General features: G+C 61.4%; 1 protein-coding gene and 1 pseudogene across 2 annotated transcripts; one reads left to right on the top strand and one right to left on the bottom strand.

The window, feature by feature from the left end:
* Nucleotides 1-1,883: 1,883 nt before the first annotated feature.
* On the bottom strand, nt 1,884-21,504 carry ADRBK1 (adrenergic, beta, receptor kinase 1). Of its 2 annotated transcripts, XM_012665547.1 has the most exons (21): nt 21,304-21,504; nt 10,570-10,646; nt 8,720-8,793; nt 8,437-8,538; nt 8,235-8,309; nt 8,016-8,077; nt 7,246-7,297; nt 6,875-6,966; nt 6,411-6,510; nt 6,247-6,325; nt 6,028-6,158; nt 5,724-5,818; nt 5,546-5,653; nt 5,271-5,337; nt 4,872-4,972; nt 4,312-4,378; nt 4,134-4,229; nt 3,737-3,899; nt 3,439-3,575; nt 3,240-3,353; nt 1,884-3,170 (listed from the first exon to the last, which is right to left on the bottom strand). In XM_012665547.1, the coding sequence occupies exons 1-21, from the start codon at nt 21,414-21,416 to the stop codon at nt 3,006-3,008; spliced, it is 2,070 nt and encodes a 689-aa protein (XP_012521001.1). In that variant the 5' UTR covers nt 21,417-21,504; the 3' UTR covers nt 1,884-3,005. The 2 variants fall into 2 exon arrangements, with proteins under 2 accessions (XP_012521001.1, XP_012521000.1); XM_012665546.1 differs by having other exon boundaries at nt 3,240-3,575.
* Nucleotides 13,329-15,248, top strand: LOC105826667 (annotated as a pseudogene).
* Nucleotides 21,505-21,512: the final 8 nt, after the last annotated feature.

Here is a 21,512-nt window from a genome sequence, read left to right on the forward strand (position 1 = left end):
TGCGTTTCCCTTGGGAGGTCCTCGCGCATGCCCCCGTCCCCGCCTGTGAGTGCGGGAGAGGAGCGAGGTCCTGGCACCCCTGCCATCACCGCCAAGCGGAGCTCCAAGCGCCCAGTTTGGAGATGAACACCCCGCACATGCCACTAATACTGTCCGGCTGAGCATGAAGCACCTTCCTTGGGGACCTGGGCCGGTGTCTGGGGCCCAGTGATGCGGACAGGTGGTCCCCGGGGCACTGGAGTCAGGGACCGGAGTACTGAGGAGCGAGGGACACAGGCCCGGGCAGCAGCAGAGCTTTCCTGATGCAGGACCCTCCGAGCTGCCTTTGCCCACCGCATGGGTCCCTTTTGCAGAGGCTGCACTTTGCTGCTAGTGTCAAGAGAGGAAGGAGAGTTGCGAAATCCAGGCGGCCCGCCACCCACACCGGAACTAGGGTGCAGGCCTCAGTCAGCTTGGTTCCGGCCTTAGGTTACTGGAGGCCTAGCCTGGGGCCTCTCTGATCCTGGTTTTCTTGGCCATGGCTGACCCTCTGGTCTGTTAACCTACCTGTAAAACGACTCGATAGCTGGGTCTAGAAGGGCCATATAGCTTTAGGGCTTTAGGGTCACCCCCTGCTCCAGGGAGTCTCTGGGCGAGGAGGCCTGATTGCCATTCTTACCCCACCTTCTCATTGCAGTCAGGTGGCTCCTGTGCCATCTGGGATCGCTGACACTATACCCTGTGGTGTCATCTGGTTGTCCTTGATGTCCTGAGGTTGATAGCAGCCCAAAGGCTTCCACATGTCCAGAGCTCTAAGATGGGCTCTGCTGGCCTCCACCTGTCTCCAAGAGGCTGTCCCTTCCCCAAGGCCTTTTCAAGCCCACGCCTGACAGGACTTTCTCGGGCCCAGCCTCTCCTGATTTCTGCAGTCTTGAACACGACTCCCCACGGGCCCTCAATGCCATGACAGTGCCTCCTCAGCCCTATTCCAGGGCCCCTCTCCCGCTCCCTGGCTAAGAGCCTGTGTTCCCACCAACACCCTGGCGCAGGCCTTCATCTCAGCTTCCTCCAGAACATCTCTATGCCCAGGTGTTCCATGCTGTCCCATCAGCGTCTGAAGCCAAATCCAGCCACTTACTCTCCTCCCCCAAGCCTAGCTCAGCTCCCAGCTCTCCTGGCTCTGTGAACGGTACCACGGACCTCCCGTGTTGCATCTTGGACGCCCACGTTGCTCATTCCAGGTCCCTGCCGGGCCATGTTCTTCCCAACTGGCCTCAATTCGTCCCTTCCTCCACCACCACCATCTTTAGGATGCCTCTTCCCTGGACGAAGCTGCTGCCCCCAGCCTGCCACGAGGGCCTGCAGGGCAGGGATACTGGGAAAAGGAAGTTGACCAGAAGCCTCTGGGCAGATGAGAGGCCTGATGTTGGGGAACCCCTCGGGCCTCAGGGATCCCTACCGGGGGCTGCACAGTGAGGCCAGAGGGGAGGCCAAGGTCAGAGAGGGCCAAGGGCCCAGAAGATGCGGTGTGACTGTCCCTGGGGAGGGGTGGCTCAGCCCAGTGCCTGGCACGCAGGGGGTGCTCAGTGAGGCTGAGATGGTCCCAGTCCATCCAAACATGATGCCAAGCACGGAGCTGCCGGCACCTCCTGCTGCTTACCTGGGGAGAGGGCAGAAGATGTCCCCTCCTCTCCGGAGAAGCGGGGACGGGCACTGTACAGCCACCGAGTGGGGAGCAGGAGCCAGCAGGGAGGGGTGGGAGCCCCCACCCTGCCCTGGGCAGGCCGGCCTTGGCTGGCTGCGGTAGCCAGGGAAGGCACCTGCCACAAGACCTTCCCCTCAGGCCCCAGCTGAGGCTGAAAAGTGGTCACTAGGCACAAAAAGAGTCTGAGACGGCCAAGACGTCAGGCACCATTTTTTATAAAAACGCATAGTCTCATTTTTCACTCTTTAAAATCACATTCAAAAATCGGCAAAGAAACGCCCCAGGGAGTGAGTAGACGGAAGGGGAGGGCGCACTGACCCAGCCCCGAGGGGGGGGGGGGGCGTGACACCACACATGGCAGCGCGACTGGCACGAGGGGGCATGCGGCGGGCGAGGTGGCGCCCTGGGGTGGTGGCACTGACAGGACGTGGGCTGTGGGACAAGACAGCCCAGGGGGCACACTGATGGGCCTAGGGCAGGGAGGGCTGGCCCCCTCGCGCTGTGCTGCCCACCCCCGCCAGCCCCCTGTGGTCCTGGGCAGATGAGGTCTCACCCAGCCCAGCAACAGGGGGACCTCGGGGCCAGGCTAGGCCAGTGTGGCCCAATCCACAGCTGCCTTTCTGTGGTCCCTGAGCCCGGGCGCTTGGGGTCGGGGGTGAGGGGAGCTTAGGTGGGGGGCAGCAGCACCCACTGCCAATGCCACCCTCCAGGCCGAGCCCCACAGTGTCCAGGGAACGTAGGAATGGAGGCAGCCAGTGACACAGGGGCTTTTCCTGAACAATGGCACAGGAGCCCAAGTCACTGTGGGAGGCCGGGGGCCAGGGAGACAACGGGCCCTCTCCTCTCGACAGTGGCCAGAGGGCAGGACAGTGCAGGGCTCTGTCCCTCTGTTGCAAGAGGGGCTTCGGTGGGCAAATTCAAGTAGTATCCCTGTGCTGTGCTGTGCCCTCCCCTGGGGTGGGAGACGCTGGGCCCCCCAGCAGTGCCCGTGGGCACAGAGCACAGCTCAGAGCCTGAGGTGGCACAACCTGGCGTGGTATTGTCCCCCAGGGGAGGGCGGGAGGGCTGCTGGGGGCTGCTGCTCCCCCCACGGGAAGATACTGGGAGCAGGCGGCCCTGGGTCGGGACAGAGGGTGCTGGACAGTGGCTGGGTTGGTGGCAGCAGGAGCCAAGGCAAGCAGGCCCCTCCCTGGGGGCTGGGCCAGGCTGGGGCCACAGGAAATCACAATAATTACAAAATAAAACCTTTTCCGCTTTGCGGGAAAACAAATAATAAAAATTCGACAAAATAAATTAAAGGTTTATAAAAGGCGGGCGGGCGTCAGAGGCCGTTGGCGCTGCCGCGCTGGACCAGCGGCACCTTGCTCAGCTCCACGACGGGCGAGCGCGGCTTGTTCTTCATCTTGGGCACCCGCTGCACCAGCTGCTGGGCCTCGCGGTAGGCGTCGCGCAGCTCCTTCTTCCACTGCACCAGCTCGGGGTCGCTCTGCGGAGCCAGGCTCGGTCAGCCGGCCCAGCCCAGGCCGCCCCGCCCCGCCCCACGGCCCCCACTCACGTCGCACTGCAGGACGAACTGCTTGCCGCCGCGGATCTTGAGAAGGAGGCACTTGCGCTCCTTGATTTGCGTCTCCTCCACGGACTGGATCTCCTCCATGGTCAGCAGGCTCTGCTGCAGGGCCGGAGGGACGGGCGGTGGGTGAGGGCCAGGCCGGCCACGGGGCACCCGGCTTCCCGACTGCGGCCCCAGTTCTTACCGGGGCCTCGCCCTCGCCCCGCCACTCAAGCCGGTTGGGGAACAGGTAGAAGTACCGCCGCTGCCACTGGGTCAGGAAGGGGTTGCCCATCTTAGACATGTAGCCGTGCATGATACAGTCCTTCCCCAGCGCGTAGTCTGACGCGAGAGATGAGAGAGGGGGCTCAGCCTGGCCCAGCCTGGGTTTAAGTCCCGGTTTGGCCGCTTTCTGGCTGTGACCTTGGCCAGAAGGTCAGTCAGTGCCTTAAGCCTGAGCCGGTTCCTCACTTCCAAAGTGGGCAGGGGCCGGTGACCCTCACCTTCCTCATGGCCCAGCTGCTTGTTCTTGGCTTTCTTGCGGGCCTCCAGCCGGTCTGTCTCAGCATTGATGGTGTCGAAGACAGTCTCTGCCACCTCCTGCTGCCACCGCTCCGAGATGGTGAGGGGGAAGTTGCGGTAGAGCTCTTGGTCGCTGTCCAGTAACTTCAGCAGGTAGACAGGGCAGGGACGCATGGATGGACAGAAGGTGCCAGGACATCCATCGGCCACAGGCCTGCCCAGACCCAGGGAGGGGCAGGGACGGTCTGGGCCGCCTGCCACCCCCAGGGAAGTGTGGGGCGGAGGAGCTGAGGCCCACAGGTTGGCAGGGGCCTTAAGGGACAAGGTCTCCCCAGGCAGGATCAGGGCTCAGGTGAGAGGCCAGGCAAGGCCCAGTACCTTGATTCCTTTTGTGTCCTCCTCGTCAAAGGAGCCAATGTCGAAGGCGTCGGCTGCGTTCACCTCCCCTCGTGGGGGGATCAGCGGGGGAGGGTACTGCAGCAGAACAGAGGTCATCGGGCCTCAGCCTGGGGCAGGCGCTGCAGGGCGTCCCCCAGCCCCTGCCGCAGGCTATCACCTTCTGCAAGAAGACCATCTGCCAGTCCAGGGAGCGGAAGAAGGGGCTCTCCTTCACCTCCTGAGCCCTGCAGGGAGATGCCTGTCACCCAGGCCCCGCACCACCTCGAGTCGGGGGCTAAGTCTGGGCCATGGGGTCAGGCTGCCCAGGCTTAACTCCTGGTTCAGCCACTCTCTAGCTCTGTGACCTTAGGCAAGTTCCTTAAACCCGAGCCTGTTTCCTCATGTCTAAACGGGAACACAGCAGTTCCTACATCACAGGGTGTGGGGAGTTTTAACATTGGCAAATCTGGCAGTGCCGTGCCCAGCACTTAGTAAAGGCTGAATAAACATACAAAGCTGCTATCATCACTATCACCTTTGTTACGAGGGCCCCTCTGGAAGCAGGGAGTCGGCCAGGTCTAGCAGCTCCACCCCCAGGCAGCCCCTCCACCTAAAGACAGGGTGGCTGTGCCCCGTCTTGTGAGCTCTTCAAAGGAGGCAGGGACCCATGGGGGCGTCCAGGTGACGGGACACGGCAGAGGCTGGACACACAGCGTGCCGAGTAGCCACGGCACTCACCCACGGCCCAGGCAGCCCAGTCTCCGGTTGACGTCCCTCTGCAGCAACCCCTCCAGCAGGGAGCGGAGTTCAGGGGAGAAGGAGTCGGGCAGCTCCACGGCCTTGAGAGAGGAGCGGGCTGTCGGCGGGGGCTGGGGAGAAGCCCTTGGCCCCATCACAGCTAGGGGTGGGGGTGTCCAGGCCCCTAGCAGAGGGAGAGACACTGGCCCAGCGGCTGTGTGTGCTCCGACAACACAGGAAGGGCCAGACCCGCGGTGAGGGCAGGAGGTCTGCCTCACAGAGACCAGAGGGGCTCAGAGGCCCAAGATCTCTGCTGGTTGGTGAGAACCGAGAGTCATGACCCTGGCACACAGGAGACCCCAGACCCACTGTGGTCCCGCGCTGAGACACCATACTCACCATTGTCAAGGTCATGCGGTCGATCTCGTGCTTGTCTTTGGTCTTGTGCTGCCGGAAGGGGCTGTGCCTGGACAAGAGGGGCCGAAGACCCAGGTCAAAGGACAGGAATAGGGAAACTGAGGCAGGCAGATAAATGAGCCTTGTCCAGAGCCAGGGATGGTGCCACCCCAGACACCCAGGCGGCTGTGGCCTCCCCTCCCCTAGCCCCCTACTTGGACTGGAAAAGAGCTTCTCTCGGCCCCATCCCACCTGCCCACCTGGGATGGCCCACTCACCCCCGCAGCAACTTGAAGAGCATGCAGCCCAGGGAGAACCAGTCGGCGCTGCTGTCGTAGGCCACGCCTTTCTGCAGGACCTCAGGGGCCATGTACCCGTGGGTGCCCCTGTGGGAGCAAGGAGGCCATGAGCTCGAGTGGCGGAGGGCAGGGAAGGGGAGAGGCGCGGGGCACTCACACACTGGCGTGGGGCTTCTTCTTGGAGAAGTCGCAGGCCAGGCCAAGGTCCGAGATCCGCACGTGGCCGTGCTCATCCAGCAGGATGTTGGCTGGCTGTGGAGGAAGCCCAGTGAGCAGCCACCCAGGCACGAAGCCAGTGGGTTACTGTCCTCCCTTGAGAGGATCGTGGGTGTCCAGGGAGACGGCCTAGGCGGGGTCTCCTTTCCCCAATCACAACTGAACCCAGAAAGTAGCTCAGGGGTGGGAGGACAGGTGGCTTCGTCCCTGCAGGGTAGACGACGAAATATCTGTGCAAGCGTCACCTTCAGGTCCCGGTACACGACGAAGCGGCTGTGCATGTGTTCCAGGCCCAGGATGATCTCCGCCGCGTAGAAGCGCATGTCGGCCTCAGAGAAGACCCCGTGCTGGGACAGGTGGTAGTGCAGGTCCCCGCCTAGAGGAGGCAGCCGCAGGGTGGCGCTCAGCTTCCTGCCCGGCCCCAGCCCTGGCGCTTGTCCACCCTGAGCCCAGCCTGCACTCACCGTTCATGAGGTCCAGGATGAAGCTCAGCTTGTCTGGTGTGTGGAACGCGTATGACATGCAGACGATGAAGGGACAATCCTAGGAGGGGAGGGGTGGTCAGCGGAGGCTGCCCGAGGTCCCGGGGCCAATGCTGGCCTGGAGGCAGCCTGCACGCCCGGCTCACCCCAGTGCTGACGAGGGACAGCATGATGCGCTCGTTCAGGGCCAGCGTCTCGCCCTGCTTCATCTTGATGCGCTTCTTGTCCAGACACTTCATGGCGTACCTGTGGGGGCCGGGGCGGTCAGCACCCCCTGCGGAGTGGAGCCCAGGGCTGCCCAGGGTGCTCTTGGCAGGGAAGACAGGACACAGGACAAGCACGTGACACAAATCAGGGAGAGAGGGCAGGAGAAAGTCTGGCAGGTTGGGGGCTCTGGGGAGCCTGCAGGAGGGTCACAGCACGGAGGTGGAGGGAGGGACACCGCGGCATAGAGGGAACAGCGCAGGGCCCTGTGCAGAGACCTGCCTGTCAGGGTCCCTAGCCAGGAGCACGGATCCCCCCGCAGCGCCCCCCATGCCTTCAGGCCCCCCTCAGAGCCCTGCCCCTCCCTCAGCCAGCCCCCCACACTCCGGCTGAGCGGGATGCTCACATCTTGCCCGTGTCGGCTTTCCGGCACCCGTAGACCTCACCAAAGCCCCCACGCCCGATGATGCGGTGCACACTGAAGTCATTCATGGTCAGCTACGGGGGTGGCAACAGCTGGGGTCACTGCGGGCTGCCTGGCCCAGCCCCGAGGCAAGGTACCGGGCTGCAGGGGCTGGCCCTGTGCCAGCGTCCCCCACACCCACGTCCTGGCCACCCTCGCCACTGCGGTCCTGGCACTGACCCCCACAGCCACTGCCCCAGGGGCTGAAAGGCAGATGCCCCTGACCTCCCCACCCCTGCCAAGCAATGGGCCTGACTTCCTGGAGAAGAGCAGCAGGGAGCACGGCCCCCCACATCCTACCCAGACCCACTCACGTGGATGTTGAGCTCCACGTTCTTCCACTGGCAAAATCGTGTGAACTTCTCACTGTAAGAGAAGAAGCCAGGCTCAGAGAGACTCAGAAAGCCGGCAGAAGAATGCTGGCGTGGGCCTGCCCCACGCTGCTGCCATTCCCTGGGGTCCCATCCGATGTGGAAACATCCCAAGCCTTGGTGTCCTCTTCTGGGCTCTTGTGGGAACCACACGAGCTGGGCCTGCCCATCCTCAGGGCCGGCTGCCTGCGGCTCAGGCACCTGGCGTGGCCGCAGCCACCTAGCTATGGGCTCCCGTCGGGATCAGAGCAGCTTCGGGAGCAGGTCTTCCTGTCTAACCCAGACTTCCTGCTACCATATTCTGGATGAGTGCCCACCCTGTCTGTGCTTGCATACCTCCTGTGACGCAGAGCTCACTCCATGGCTGGGCAGCTGTGACCCTAAAAAAGCTGTTCCTTATATTTAGCTAAAATCTCCCTAGAACTCCCACCCACCTGGCTGATTCTAGCTGTGTGGGCCATGGCGGGCAGTGTGCATAGGTGGTCCCTGGCTCCCCAGAGAATCGCCTTGGACAGGTGTGAGCTGCCTGGTGCTGAGCAGGGTGGTGCCCAGGGTGATCAGAAGCCTGTCTGACCTCTCAGCAGGCCCTGCCATGGGGCCACGGACGTGCCCAGGCCTAACGCGGGCTGGCTTCTGTCCTCCACACCACCCACCCTTTCTCAGGGCAGCCTTTTCCTCCTTTTCCTCCCCCACACCAGCCCCCCCGCACGCACCTCTCGATGAATTTCTGGAACACATCCCCTCGGAGGTTCTGACAAATCTCTTCGATGTATGGCTGAGGGAGGAAGCCGGAAGTTGGTGACTGAGCCCCCCAGGACCGTGGCTGCCCAGGCCCCACCCCTAACTGGCCAGGCTCCTCGACCTGGGGCTGTCAAGGGCGACCCTGTCTGGGCGGGAGCCAGGAAGCAGCAGGGAACGAGCCCGGCACACACCTGGAAGAGATCCGGGGGCACCTGCTTCTTCACCAGGTGGCCTTGGACGTGCTCTGTGGCGCTCTTTGAGAAGGGCTGGGGAAGACAAAGGTGGCTGTGAATTCTCCACAGGGTCCTTTCTTCCATTCCCAACCCCCAGGTGACTCTGGGCCAGCACATGGGTCCGACAGAGCCTGAGGATGAGCTAGCTGGGGACACTCACGTGTGAGCAAGCCAGCAGCTCCTTCATGATGTACGAGTCGAAGATCTCCCGGCTGCGTGCTGCACGCTCGTCCTCCGTCTCCAGCTTCTCATACTTCTTGATCTGGAGGACAAGAGTCCCACAGGTGATCTGCGGCCCAGCAGGGCCCGGGGGCACCAGCGCCAGGTGTCTTATGGATTCAACTAAGGCTGCCCCAGCCTCCTCCCCTCTCTCCAGGCAGAGCAGGGCCTGGGCCCACTGGGCCCTGCCAACCCACCCAGTGCCAGGTGAGGTCCCACCGCACCTCCTCGTAGAACTCCACCAAGGGCTTGGCTTCCTCCAGGTGGTTCAGACAGAAGTCTCGGAAGAGCAGGTACCCTGAAAGTAACCGTGCTGGGTCACACTGAGCCTTATCTCCTCTCAGAGGCCTTCCTACCATCGTGGCAAAATGCGGTTTCTGTCCCAGGCAGGGGTTGGGCAAGGTGGCCACTGAGGCTGTTGCCAATCTGGAGATTTCTTGGAGTTCAGGTCAGGGCCCCTGTGTTTCTACTCACTTCCCAAATCTGCTTCCTTAGCTGGAGGCTGGAAGTGATAAGCACATGGAGAGGCGGAGCAGAGCCTGGGTTGGTGCCTGGGCACCCCTCAGTGCAGCCCGAGGCCCTGCACCTGCTCCATGAGGCCCACACTACCCAAAGGCGGGCTGTGCACAAGCAACAAGGTCATGCCTGGGGGCCCTTCGGCTGCCCGAGCCACCTGGACCAGGTAAAGCTACAGCGCAGGGGAGGAGGGTGGCCATGGAGGGCAGGGAGGGTCCAAGGGGGCTGTGCCCCTCTTCTGGACCATGTCCCTCCCCCACTGTCTGGCTCTTGTTCACAGCAGCCCTGACAAACAGGCAGGGAGGGTGGGTCCAGCTGGGGAAACTGAGGCTCAAGGAGGCCTGGGAGAGATATGGTATGTAGCACAAGTATGAGCAGAACTGAGGGCTCCTCTGCCCAGTGGCAAGTCCCAGGAAAGAGGTTGGGACTGGGGCCTCAGTGCAGGGGCCTCACAGGGGGACGGTCCACAGGAGACTGGCAAAGGTAGGACGGGCTGGGGGAAGGGCTCTCAGGAGACCCTGGACAGCACACCCTCGCCCCTCCCAGGGAGTGGGGGCCTGGGGCCTGGGCCACAGCAGGTGCTGGAGGACAAAGGAGAGCTAAGCCCCGCTCAAGCCTCTAGTCTGATGTGGGTGACTGGGCTCGCGTCAGGTGGCTTCCCACGACTCTGGGGGCACTGCCCGGGCACTCTGTCAGAGTGTGCCACCATCACTTCTGGTGAGGTTGGCCTGTTTGGTGACTTGTAAACAGGGCTCATGGTGGGCAGAGTGCTCTCACTGACCCCACCTCATCTTACCCCAACAGTCCCAGGCAGCAAGGCTCATGAGTCCCATTTCCCAAATAAGGACACCACTGGGCCCAGAGAGGCGAAGAAACTTGCCCAAGGTCACACAGCACAGGCCTGAGACCCAAACGGTGGTGTGCTTGGTGGCGTGCTTCCTGACACATCACTCCCCCCGGCCAGGCCACGCCCAGGCCGCAGCTGAGAGCCTGCTCTTGGAAGGGCAAGTCAAAGCTGCTAGTGGCTGGAGCCTGCCCCCCGGGCCAGGCCTGCGGGGTGGATCCCACGGTATTGCTAAGACACCAGGCACCACACACCAGGAGGAGGAAGAATGAGGGGCCAGCACTGAGCAGGTCACTCACAAAGAGGGCCCATGGGGCGGGGGCGGGCCAACCACAGCTCGGCAGGCGCCACAGGAAGGGCCCCGCCTCTTCCTGTCAGTCCTACCAACGGCCCAGAGCAGCTGCGGCCTGCCAAGGGGAAGCTGCAACTCTCAAAAACAAAAACCCCAAAGGAGGAACTTCCCTGGCGGCCCTGGAAGACTGCTGGGCCCCCACCCCCACCACGGGGCTCTCTAGGCTGACAGCCAGGGGCTGGAGGCACGAGAGGTCACACAGCCCAATCTGGAGCAGCCCCTGTGGCCACCTGGGGCTCTGCTGGCTGGCCTGTCCTGAGTGGATGGGAGGCCAACCCTCCCGGGAGTGGGAGCACTGCCCGCCGGCTAGGGTAGGGGCAGGAGGTCAGCCTTGGGGCTGGCAGAGCCGCTGCTGTACTCACCCAGCCTCTGGGAGAAGATCTTCTCGAAGGTCACCTCGCCTCGGTCCTCCAGGTACTTCTGCATGACGCTGCGGATGCTGTGCGACAGGGGACATGGTGAGCGGCAGTCCCCGTGCCCGGCGGGGCTGCAGGCCCAGGCCCTGTTTCTGAGTTGAGGGCACTGCCAGTGGGTGACACCGCTCCCTCCAGGAAGGAGGCCATGCCGTGGGGCCTACGCACTCATCCCGACCGCAGTCAGACCCGCAGGGCCTCCCGCTCGGAAGCCCGCTGCTGGCAGAAGCTCAGTCCCGGGGCTCCTGCGCGCTGGCTTCGGGAACTTGGCCGTATCGCAAAAGCCAGGCCCGGTCCACGAGCGGTCGAACAGATTAACAAAATGTGGCCTGTCCACACAGCCGCATGCTGTTTGGCCAGAAAAAGGAATGGAGCGCTGACACCCGCTACCACGCGGTGGACCTCGGGAACACGACGCGGAGTGAAGGAAGCCAGACACAGGCCACATGCGTGATCCCATTCGTACGAAATGTCCAGAACAAGCACATCCCCAGAGACAGAGCAGATCTGTGGTGCCAGGGCCTGGGGGAGGGGCGGGGAGCGACTGCCAGTCAAAGGGTACAGGGTTCCCTTTTGGGGTGATGGAGATGTCCGGAATTAGATAGGGGTGAGGCCTGTACAACACAGCGAATGTGCTGAAAACCGCAGAATCGTACACTTTAAAATGAGGAATTTTATGTTATATAAATTTTATCTCAATTAAAAAAAAAAGCCACACCTGAGTTTGTGTGTCCCGCATACTTGGATAAAAAACAAGACCCCTGCCCCGGGCTGCTTGGTAGGCCCATGGGGAGGGGCTGGCCATTGTGACCCCCGAAACCCGGCCCGACACTCCCTACCCTGTTTGTCCCACCCTTGACACTGAGAGAGCCATCCCAGGCCACATGCCATGCCTCAGACACCACCTTGCTGTCCCCTACTCCCCTCTCCTGGGCCACCTCCAGCCCAGCCCTGCCACACCTGGCCCCGGCGAGCCTGGGCTCGGAGCCGACGTCACGCTCACACAGCCCACAGGACCCGTGGCCGCCAGCGGGCCGTGAAGAGACTGGTGACCACTCGCACCCGCGCGTCTGGGCTTGGCACAGCCCCTGGCACTATCCCTGGAAGCCCAGCCCGGGCCTGGCTTGCCTGGTCACCCAGGCTGCTGTCACCAGAACCCGCCACACATATACACACGAGGCCCTGTGTTTGTCGTGCCCAGGGTGTGGGCTCTGAGGCTGCGGCACGACACAGCAAGGGCAGAAGTCTCACTGGGCCCCACGGTCACTGCAAGACTCGGGAAAGGGGGCCTCTGGGTCGTGGGAGACGCTGTGTGGAGAAGGCGGAACTTCACTGGGCTCCCCAAGTGCAAACAGGATGTCGGCAAGGTGGCGAAGCCAGGACAGGTGGGTGGACACGGGAACAAGCAGGGGACAGTCTGCCCAGAGGTGAGCAGGAGAGCAGGGAGCAGGGAGGAGGGCACAGAGGGGAGGGCAGGTCGCACAGGAGGGCAGGACCTTGCACGCCAGGGGGCTTCAGAGCCAGAGAGGGTCAGGAGCGGGCTTAGTCCAGGGCGGGCAGACCAGCTCTGCCACGGGCACGACAGGAGGAAGCCCAGGCAGACGGTAACACTTGGCCAGGAAGGAGGGGAAGGTGAGTGGCAAAAGGCTCGGGCCAGCCAGTACAAGGACAGCCCTGCAAGGGCTGCCAGGCCTTGGGCCGGGGTCTGGAAGAAGGAGGCTGCAGCGAAGAAGGTCTGAGGAGCGCGGGCTCTGGGCAGGGCCGGCAGGGCCTGGGGGCTCTTGCCCGTTTCTGCTCAACACCATCCTTCCAAGCACACTGGAACCCAGGCCCGGCCCTCCCGTGATTTCGCTTGCATCCGAGCCCTGTCTGGGAAGGGCCACATGAGACAGCAGGAGAGCACGTGGGGCTGTCGCTCGCACAACACTGAAGCCATGTCCCCCTGGCCCGCTCCCCACCCTCAGAGGCTGGGAGATGCCGTGACCTCCTCCTGAAGCTGTCTCCAATAGGAAGCACAGCGCTGATGACAAGGATAGGCCTTGGTGACCCTGTGTTCACATCCTGTGACTCCTGGGCAGACCCTGCCCAGCTGGGAGAAGGACAGCCGAGGCCTGGGGCCCCTGCGTGGCCACTTCCGAGGTGGTCCTCTCCCTCGGGGAAAGCAAGGACACCCTCCTGGAACCGGCAGGGGCTCCGAGGCTGGGACGGGCCCCTCATCCACGCTGGCACATCCTCCCCTTCTGGGGACCACACACTGGCTCATGTCCATCAACTACTGCCAAGGACATGCTTCCCGGCTCCTGGGACTCACAGGGACATGGGAGACAGTGGACAGAAACCAAGTCTCACTTGGTGCTTCACACACAGCTGGAGCTTGGTAAAAGTCTGTTAAACTGAGAAAGACGCAGTCGCTGCCCTCGAGGCCTGCAGACCGCAGGTCTGAGCTCCAGGGAGGCCCTGAGGGCACAGCGATGAGACCAGGCAAGGCCAGGCACCTGGATCTCGCCCGTGCATGGGGCTGGGAAGGCGGCACCTTCACCACCCGTAGCTGGGCTCTGGGTGCTCCACTTTCGCACCTGATTCTCATGTTTCGGGGCATTTTGATCCAGGGAGGGGATGAGAAAAAGCAATAAAGATGGAAAAAATATCACAAAACACCAATCTCCCAAGGTGGTGCGGGTCAGATGGACACGTCAGGTGTTGGCCCCATGGGCAGTGTGGACAGGTAGGTGCAGATGACAGGCAAAGCTGCTCCAGCTGGCAGGGGGACCCCACCACGAGCTGGGCATGGCCCTGGGGATGGGGGCCTTGGGCCTCACTGGTTATCCCTCCTGAGCCCCGGGCTTGCTTCGGGGAACTGGCAAAGCTGGCGCCAGCTTGGCAAAGGCAATGGCCACTGGCAGCCGGGGCGCAACCACTGCCACCTCCCGCCACACAACCCAGAGCAGCGATAAACTGGCACACAAGGTCTCCCACGGGGCAGTGTGCTCACCAAGAGACCCTGCCTGTGACAGCGGGGACCCGCCGGGCAGAGCCTTTCTCCTTCCCGGGGCTCTGCTGTCGGCCAGGCCCAGGCAAGAGCAGGAAGCGAGACCCCGGACTCCAAGGCTGGCCCTCCCCTCACCAGCCACGCCTGGGCATGGCCACATCATTTTTCCCAGCCCACACCACTTCACTTTCTTCCTTAAAAAGAAAAAAATGTTTTTTAAATAAAATAAACGCGCCCCCCCCCGCAAAAGCCCAAACTCAAGGCCAAGCCTGAGCACAGTCCTTGAATGGAAGGCCCCCAAAGTGGCAATTTTTAGGGTTTCCTGTCTATTCCCATGGGGCTGGTGGCCGAGGGAGCTGGCAGGTTAGAAAAACGTGTCACTAGAGGAAGCTCTGGCCAGGGTGGCAAGCACGGGCAGGCGCGGGAGGCAGGGGCAGCCTCCTGGGCTGGGTCACCTTCCTGTCCAACACCCGCTCCCTGATAATGGCAGAGTCTAGAGCAGCAACGAGCCCAGAGCGGCGTCCCTGCCTCCACCCAGGTCAACAACCCTGATGTCCAAGGGCATGTGGCTCCCAAGACCCACTGTAGGTTGTGAAGAGAACCAAACGGCCCAGCAGTCCCAGACAGAAGGACCCCACAGTTCCCGATCCCTTTGGGGAAGAGCCTCAGAGCCTCCTCTGCTCTGGCAGTTGGACAGGCGCCCAGGCTGGGTTCCAGATGGCTCTGCCCACCTCCTTCCCTGGGAGGCCGGGCCAAGTCACAAACTTTAAATATCTAGTTTCCCCATTTATAAATTGAGGATGTCAATAAAACGCTGAATTGCCACCACCATGATGGCCGTTTAAAAACCTGAGCGGGCACAGCGCGCTCCCTACGCGGGATCCCGGTCTGCTCGCTCGCCACGCCCGCCCGCACCCACCGCGGCCCCCGGCCCCTGTTGGGCAGCTGGAAGGAAGACAGTGGCTGGTGGACAGCAAGGGCTTCGCCGAATACCTGAAGGAACCAGGGGTGGGGACGGCTCTGCCAAAGACAGGAGCAATGTCCAAACCAGACTGTAGCATCTCTTACGACACCAAAACCCTCACCATAAAAACAGAGAGCACTTTGAGACCAACATAGTTTTCTTGTACCCCGGGAGAGAAGTTTGAAAAACTATAGCTGATGGCAGAAAAACTCAGACTATCTGCAACTTTACAGATGGCACGTTTGTTCAACATCAGGAACGGGACGGGAAGGAAAGCACAACGACAAGAAAACTGGCCGGGTGGGTGGCTCACGCCTGTGATCCTAGCACTCTGGGAGGCCAAAGCGGGACGACTGCTTGAGGCCAGGAGTTCAAGACCAGTTCTGAGCAGAGTGAGACTCCATTTCTACAAAAAAATAGAAAAATTAGCCGGGTGTCGTGGCACGCACCTGTAGTCCCAGCTACTCAGGAGGCTGAGGCAGGAGGATGCTTGAGCCCAGGAGTTTGAGGTTGCTGTGAGCTATGAGGATGCCACGGCCCTCGTGCCTGGGCAACAAAGCAAGACTGTCTCCAAAGAAAAAAAAACAAAAAAGAAAATCGAAAGATGGGATATTAGTGGTAGACTGTGTCATAAACGAGGTCACCTGTACTTGGGTCTATGAAAAAGTAGAATAAAAATTCCATCATCACTTTGGGCAGGAATTGGTTACAAGAATGAACAAGCTCAGTTCAATGAGCAAATCAAATCTCCACACTGCTTCCCCCCATTACTGTATTCAATTACCTTTATCACAAACATTTTACATCCAACTATTTCAAAGTGTTGGTTTAATTAGGTTCATCCCTTTGATTAATAAATAGATAAAAAATAACTAAGAAGCCCGAGAGGACATGGCAGAAGAGGCATGGCATCTCCTAAGACGCCAGGCAGTCACCGGGCCGACCTCCTGGACCTCCTGGCCCTCGGGAGCGCGCCGCCCAGCCCCATTCCCTGGCGCCCCACAGCTCGCCAACAGCCTGCGCTGCTCCTTCTAGGAGGGGATCATGTGCGAACTGGTCTCGTTTGGGTCTGTGTTCCACACCTGCTATGTCCTTGGACGATGGGGCCTGTGGCCAGGCGGCCTCCTGCTGGCCAGGGCTGCGCCCGACGGCGAACCGGGTGGGTGGCTGCCACTGCCCTTGCACAGACGGCCTCAGGCACGGAGCTGCTCCACCTGCGGCCCCAGAGGGTAGAGCCGGATACCTGCCCGGCCAAGGCGTCAAGGGCACCTTGGCCCAGAGGCACTGGGTGCCCAGCGGCGGGAGGGCGCAGCCCAGCCTCACTTCCTTTCCCAGCAGCGCGCAGCTGAGCACTGAGGGCTGGGTGGCAGGACAGTAGACAGGGAGGGGGTGAGTGCTGAGGGGGAGAACTTCTGGTACGTTCCGATGCCTCATGCACGGTTCAGAAGAAGAGCAAAGTCCCACGCTCTTGTGGCGTGGTGGTCTGGGCCCACCCAGGGGGCTCCCACTCAAGGCCAGAGGCAGCAGCCGTGTGGACTGGAGGGGACCGACCGCAGGAGTCAGAGGCAAACACGCTCATGCCGATGGTGAGGAAACCAGGCTAGAAGAAGCCGACTGGGCAACCGTCCCGGAGGCCCACAGTGAGTTAGACGCAAAGAAAACATCACGTCCAAACCCTCCCTGAGAAACGCCTCCCAGCACAGCACCCTCAGCCCTGCCCCAATCTCTGGGGAAGAGGAGGGTGCAGGGTCTCAGAGGCCCCTGACTGTGCCCAGTGTGTGCCCTGGCTGCCCTCCCCTCCCCCTGCCAGGCACTGCAGGGCGCAGGTAGCACCCTCCTGGGAGCCCAGGGTGGGAAGCAGCCTTGGTTCCTGTGCCCCTCGTGTGACAGCGATGCCAAAGCCTGGACATCCCAGGACAGTGCAAGCTGGCGCGGAGGCCGCCGCCAGCCCAACCGTCTGGTGCAGCCACGCTGGGAAGCACCAGGCTCTGGGAGATGACGGTCAGGGAGCCAGAGGAGCAGGGCCTGTGGCCGCAGCTGAGGCGCTCCCTGTGGCATTTCCAGGAAACCTGGCACCCAGGTGGCAGCGGTAGGAGGAAGTCCCCTGGGGCTTCTTATTAATGTTTCTCAATGACTCTCCCTGGGGCTGACAACAGTCCTCAGAGCTCAAGGACAGGGCCGTGAAGCAAATGGGGAAGACCAACCCCAACCGGCCGAGTCGGGGCAAGGGGGGCAGGAAGGACAGAGGCCCTGTGCACGCAAGCGCCCCGATTCTGCAGCGGCCCAGGCTTCCTTGCGGGGATGCTCCGAAAGACACGCTGTGGGCCCTTGTCGGATGTCACGGCCTCTTCATGAGTATGGCCTGAGCACCCACACCCTGCAATTTAATGCCAACACAGAGACCATAATCTGTCACCACCTTAGTTGCACCAAGAACAAACTTCCAGAACTCCTTGTCCTACAGTTCCCAGGAGGGGTCTGTCCCCTGCCCCAAACCCAGGCTGGCTTCTGGAGTCAGAGAACAGAGCTGCCAACACGTTAATAACAGAAAACTCACTTCTGCCAGCAAAGACACATCTCTCTACAGTAAGCAGCAAAACCAAAAAGGACGTTATTGTTTAAAAAAAAAAAAAAAGCTGCAGCCAAGCACCTCATTTTTAGTATCTCGTTTGAAGCAGGTTAGAAATAACTTGACTGTAACTCCGTCTGGCAGAGGGAGCCGACCCATCCAGAGCCAGCGAGGAAGGGGCTCGGGAAGGAAGGGCAGGTATGATGGAGGCTCTGTGTTCCTCAAAGACTGTCCGTGCTCTCGCTCCTGTTTGTCCCGAGCAGGAGCTTGGCGTCCTGGAAGCAGCAACCATGAGCCTGCAGCCTGCACCCACCGCCAAGCTCAGCCCTCTGCCAGCCCACCTGGGCCGGGGAAGAGACGCCACGAGCTCGCATGCCTGCACCTGACGTCACTGGGAACTTACTACTAGGGCCTGGCTGAGCATTAATAGGACACATCACTCCAGGCTGACAGAGGCCAGATTCCCCTGCAAGGATCCCAAGCTGCAGCGCTCATGCTCCCTTCAAATCCTTTCACCCGGGAAGGCAGGCGGGCAGCTCAATGGCAAATATGTGAAACTTCATGCTCTGGAAAGGAAAACAGATGGGAAAAGACATCCCAGAGACCCATTGCTGGGGAACAGCAGCGGCTTCAGTGGCCCAGAGGGAGTGACTGCGAAAAGATAATCTTGTTTTCAGGGGCAGGAAGGGGAGGACGCTGCCGCTGGAGTGGAAGGCTGGAGAAGCGGAGGGAGGCGGGGAGGAGGGGGAACGTTCCCCTGCAGAGGGAGGGCAGGAAGTCCTGGCTACAAAGAGTTAACAGGAACGAAGCGGCAGCAGAGGAACAGGGGCAGGGTCTGGGGAGCCGGGAAGCCAGAAAGGGGCCGGAAGGAGGAAACTCGCGGTGGGGGAGGGACCAGGAAATAGCCAAGAAAAGGAGAGGCTGCAAGAGGCACCCAGCTCCCACAATCTGCCACCGGGCTGCCACCGTCACTGGGGAGGGCAGGGGCACCTCCTGGGACCGCCCAGGCAGGGCTCCTCTGCCAGGAGCCCAGAGATTAATTACGTGAGGCCTCAGCGGTCATATAAAGCAAATGACGATAATTACCAGGCTGCTGCTCCCCAGGTGAGGAGAGGGAGGCAGCAGCCCCTTCGGGACCCGCCCAGACCTCAGACGCCTCATTTTACTGAGGTGGAAACTGAGGCAGGCCCAGCCAGGATAAGGGACCTGCCTGGGTCCCAGGTGAGCTGGGACTGCACGGGAAGAGAAGCTAGTTGCCCTGTCTCCCAGGTACACAATGCTGCCTCCTTCTGCGAGAAGGTCAGGAAATGGGTCTGTGTCCTTGGATTCTATAGGGTGACAGAAGGGGAGGCCCCTATGCCAACTGAAAGTGGCACTGGGCCCACTGTTCCCATTCCCCGGCCCTGGGAAGTCAGAGCTGAGATGCCAGCCCCAGCTCCCAGCCAAGCCACAATCCACGACTGCCCTCGTGGCTGGGGACGCTGCCAAGACAGACCACCCCACGGTGGCAACAACTCTCAACAACACCTTGTCATGGGGACAAACCATGGCCTCGCGACCTGACCCTGGCCTTGTGGGTGTGGAGAAGACAGGACCCTGTATCCGCGGGACCCCCGGCATGGAGCTGCCCCTCTGTGCACAGCTTTGCACAGGGAGGGAGCTGGGCCTCGTGAACTGAGACAGCTAACAACACTGGGGCCTGCCCTGCTGCTCTGCAGACAGGGGTGTCAGCGGCCGAGGCCACAAAGTGTGGACGGGGCTGAGAAGAGGTGTTCGGGGGTGGGCAGAGATGAAGCACAGCAGGGGAGAACACTGGGGGCCCAGAAAGCTGAGGTCCGCTTCCAGCAGGACCTGTGACCAGGACAAGTCTTCTCCCCTCCCTGAGCCTCAGTGGCTTCAACTGTTTAATGAGGAGAATACCGCCTGCTGGGCCTGCTGCCCATGGTTGGATAAAATGGAGTAAAAAGCACTTTGCAAACTGGGAAGCACCATGCAGACATGAGACATGGTCATAATCACCTTCAAGAGCAGCAGGCATCGGACCCGCCGCGTGTGCAAAGCGTAAAGCAAAGGGGGCACGCTCTGTCGCGCGGGAGGGCTGGACGCGATGGGCAGTGCTAGAGCCTCCAGTCCGTTTCCCAGAAGTGAGCAGCCTGCCCAGTGTCACACTGCTGATGGTGACCCTATGCAGAAACTGATGCCTGGCTCTCAGTCTCCTGCCGTTCCCCTAACACTCACAGCATACCTTGTCTCCATTCAGGACTAGACGAGACATCACACAGCCCTGACATTTCTTAAGCAACTACTACACGCAAGGCATGGCCTTGCCAACTTCACAGGTTGGTTTTTGTGGAACTGAGATGACCGATATCAAAATAAACAATAAGTTATTACAATTTCCATCATTGCTCCTATCGCCACCATCAACGCCAGATGGTAAGCAGACAGGAAAAGAAGAACAGCTTGTTTCTCAGGGTTCTAACACCTGCAGAGCCAACCCAAGGTGGGGCCCCATCAGAAGCAATGCATTCTGGGGAGGTTACCCAAACGTAGAGCGTTCCAGAAAGGGCCCCACCTCACACTTTGCAGAACTCCAACCTGCAGGAGAGTCTCAAGGTTGTGGCCACCAAGGAGAGCCGTTTTGAACCCTAGAGGTTGACTCCCCCATTTCCTCTGTCGTGGCTTTGTCATTTCTGAACTCATTTTTGTTCTAACTGTCACTGCTCCTTGGACAACCCCAGCTGACAGTCAGTCTGGTTCCTGTTTTGAGAAATATGATTGCAAATGTCTTAGCAAAAAAAGGGCCCTAACGGCCTTTTCAAAACGCAGACCAATTTTCCTCTCCCAGGCCTGGGGTTCAGTCAATCTGAAACCCAGTGAGCAGGGCACAGAGGAGGGGGCCAGTGAGAGCCGCGGGCATAGCAGCCCTGCAGCCCGCTTCGAAGGCTGCGGACACCACAGAGTCACAGCCCTTACTTCACACTATCCACATTTCACAGATGAGAAAACTAAGGCCCAGAAGTGGAAGAGACTTGCCCAAAGTCACCTGATAAGACCATGACAGCAAGGACAGGCCCAGTCCCCAGCCCACTGGGGCACCAGCCGGCATGAGGAGTTGCTGGCACAGGCTTTGCCACATGACACAAAGAATTGTGGTGGGCACATCTACCAGGCCCTGGCTCAGCCCAGAGTAGTGGACAAAATGTAGAACCAGAAGTCTGAAGCCCTGATCTGGTGTTCAGATGCCACCTGGGATTACCTGTGTGACACTGGGCAGGCCACTCATTTCTGGGGCTTCAGCTTCCTCACCTGTTCCATGGGGACAAAACCACTTACTCACCCCATGGGCTGCTATGAGGCTCAAACAATGGGAAAACACTCTCGGCCATAAAATGATGGACAAGCCACAGCTCTAATTCACACCCTGTACACTTCTGCACCTACATCCCGAACAGTTTAAACTTCGATACCAAGTGCGATGACATCAGTTGTCATACAGAGAGGTGGCAGCGGTGGTCCAGCGGCTGCAGGTGTGCTGGGGGAGATGGTGCGCACACCACACCAGGGTCCTCGTCAGCACCATCCGGAAAGCACTCTCCGACCCAAGCCCAGGACAGGGACCCCACCCGGAGGAGTGGGGAAGAGTCCCCCTCAAACCTCACACTAGTGTGTAGACTGGAGCGGAGTCGGGTGGGGGCAGCGAAAACCCCGGGGTATGGAGGGTGCTGGAGCGGGGGGCAGCCAAGGGATGGGTGAGCTGGTCAGGCAGGGTAAATGGTGGCGCGCAGAGCGGAGGGGACCCACGGGGACCGAGGGCTGCTCGGAGGAGGAAGGGGCGCGCCGGGCCGCTGGGGGAGAAGGCGGGAGCCAGGGGCTGACAGCGGCGGGGAGCCAGGCGAGCGTGATGCAGGAAGCGGCGGAGCGGGTCTGGGGGCCGGCGGCGCTCGGGTTCAGGCGCGCGGGGCCTGGGGCTCGGGGCTCTGGACCCGTGGGCACCGAGCGGGCCGGTCGGGGCTGCAGAGCCGCAGGGCGTCGCGGGGCCGGCCCCGGGCGGTCTGGGGCTGCGGGGTCGAGTGTGGGGCCAAGGTCTCGGGCACGGGCTGCGGGAGGAGCCGGGCAGGGCGACCGGCTGGGGTCGGGCGCGCGGCGGCGCCCCCTCACCTGGGCTCGGGCAGCAGGATCTTCTTGCTGGCGCGCGCGGCCGGCGTGGCCTTGCTCTTCTCCATGGCCATCAGGTAGCTCACGTCGGCCAGCACCGCCTCCAGGTCCGCCATCTTGGCGGCGGCGCTGCCTCCTCCCGCCGCGGCCGCTCCGCTCCGCTCCCGCTCGTCGGCGCTCGGCCCGGCCCGGCCGCGGCCCGCTCGGCCTGG

The sequence above is a fragment of the Propithecus coquereli genome, unplaced genomic scaffold (genome assembly GCF_000956105.1).
Source record: "Propithecus coquereli isolate 6110/MARCELLA unplaced genomic scaffold, Pcoq_1.0 Scaffold120, whole genome shotgun sequence".
NCBI lineage: Eukaryota > Metazoa > Chordata > Mammalia > Primates > Indriidae > Propithecus > Propithecus coquereli.

Excerpts from the sequence above, each read along its gene's own strand:
- ADRBK1 (XM_012665546.1), bottom strand. The coding sequence starts at position 21,416 with ATGGCGGACCTGGAGGCGGTGCTGGCCGACGTGAGCTACCTGATGGCC. Across the intron at positions 8,078-8,234 it reads TGCCCCCGGATCTCTTCCAG|CCATACATCGAAGAGATTTG; the intron begins GTGTGTGCCGGG and ends TTCCTCCCTCAG. Across the intron at positions 6,511-6,874 it reads AAAGCCGACACGGGCAAGAT|GTACGCCATGAAGTGTCTGG; the intron begins GTGAGCATCCCG and ends CGGCCCCCACAG.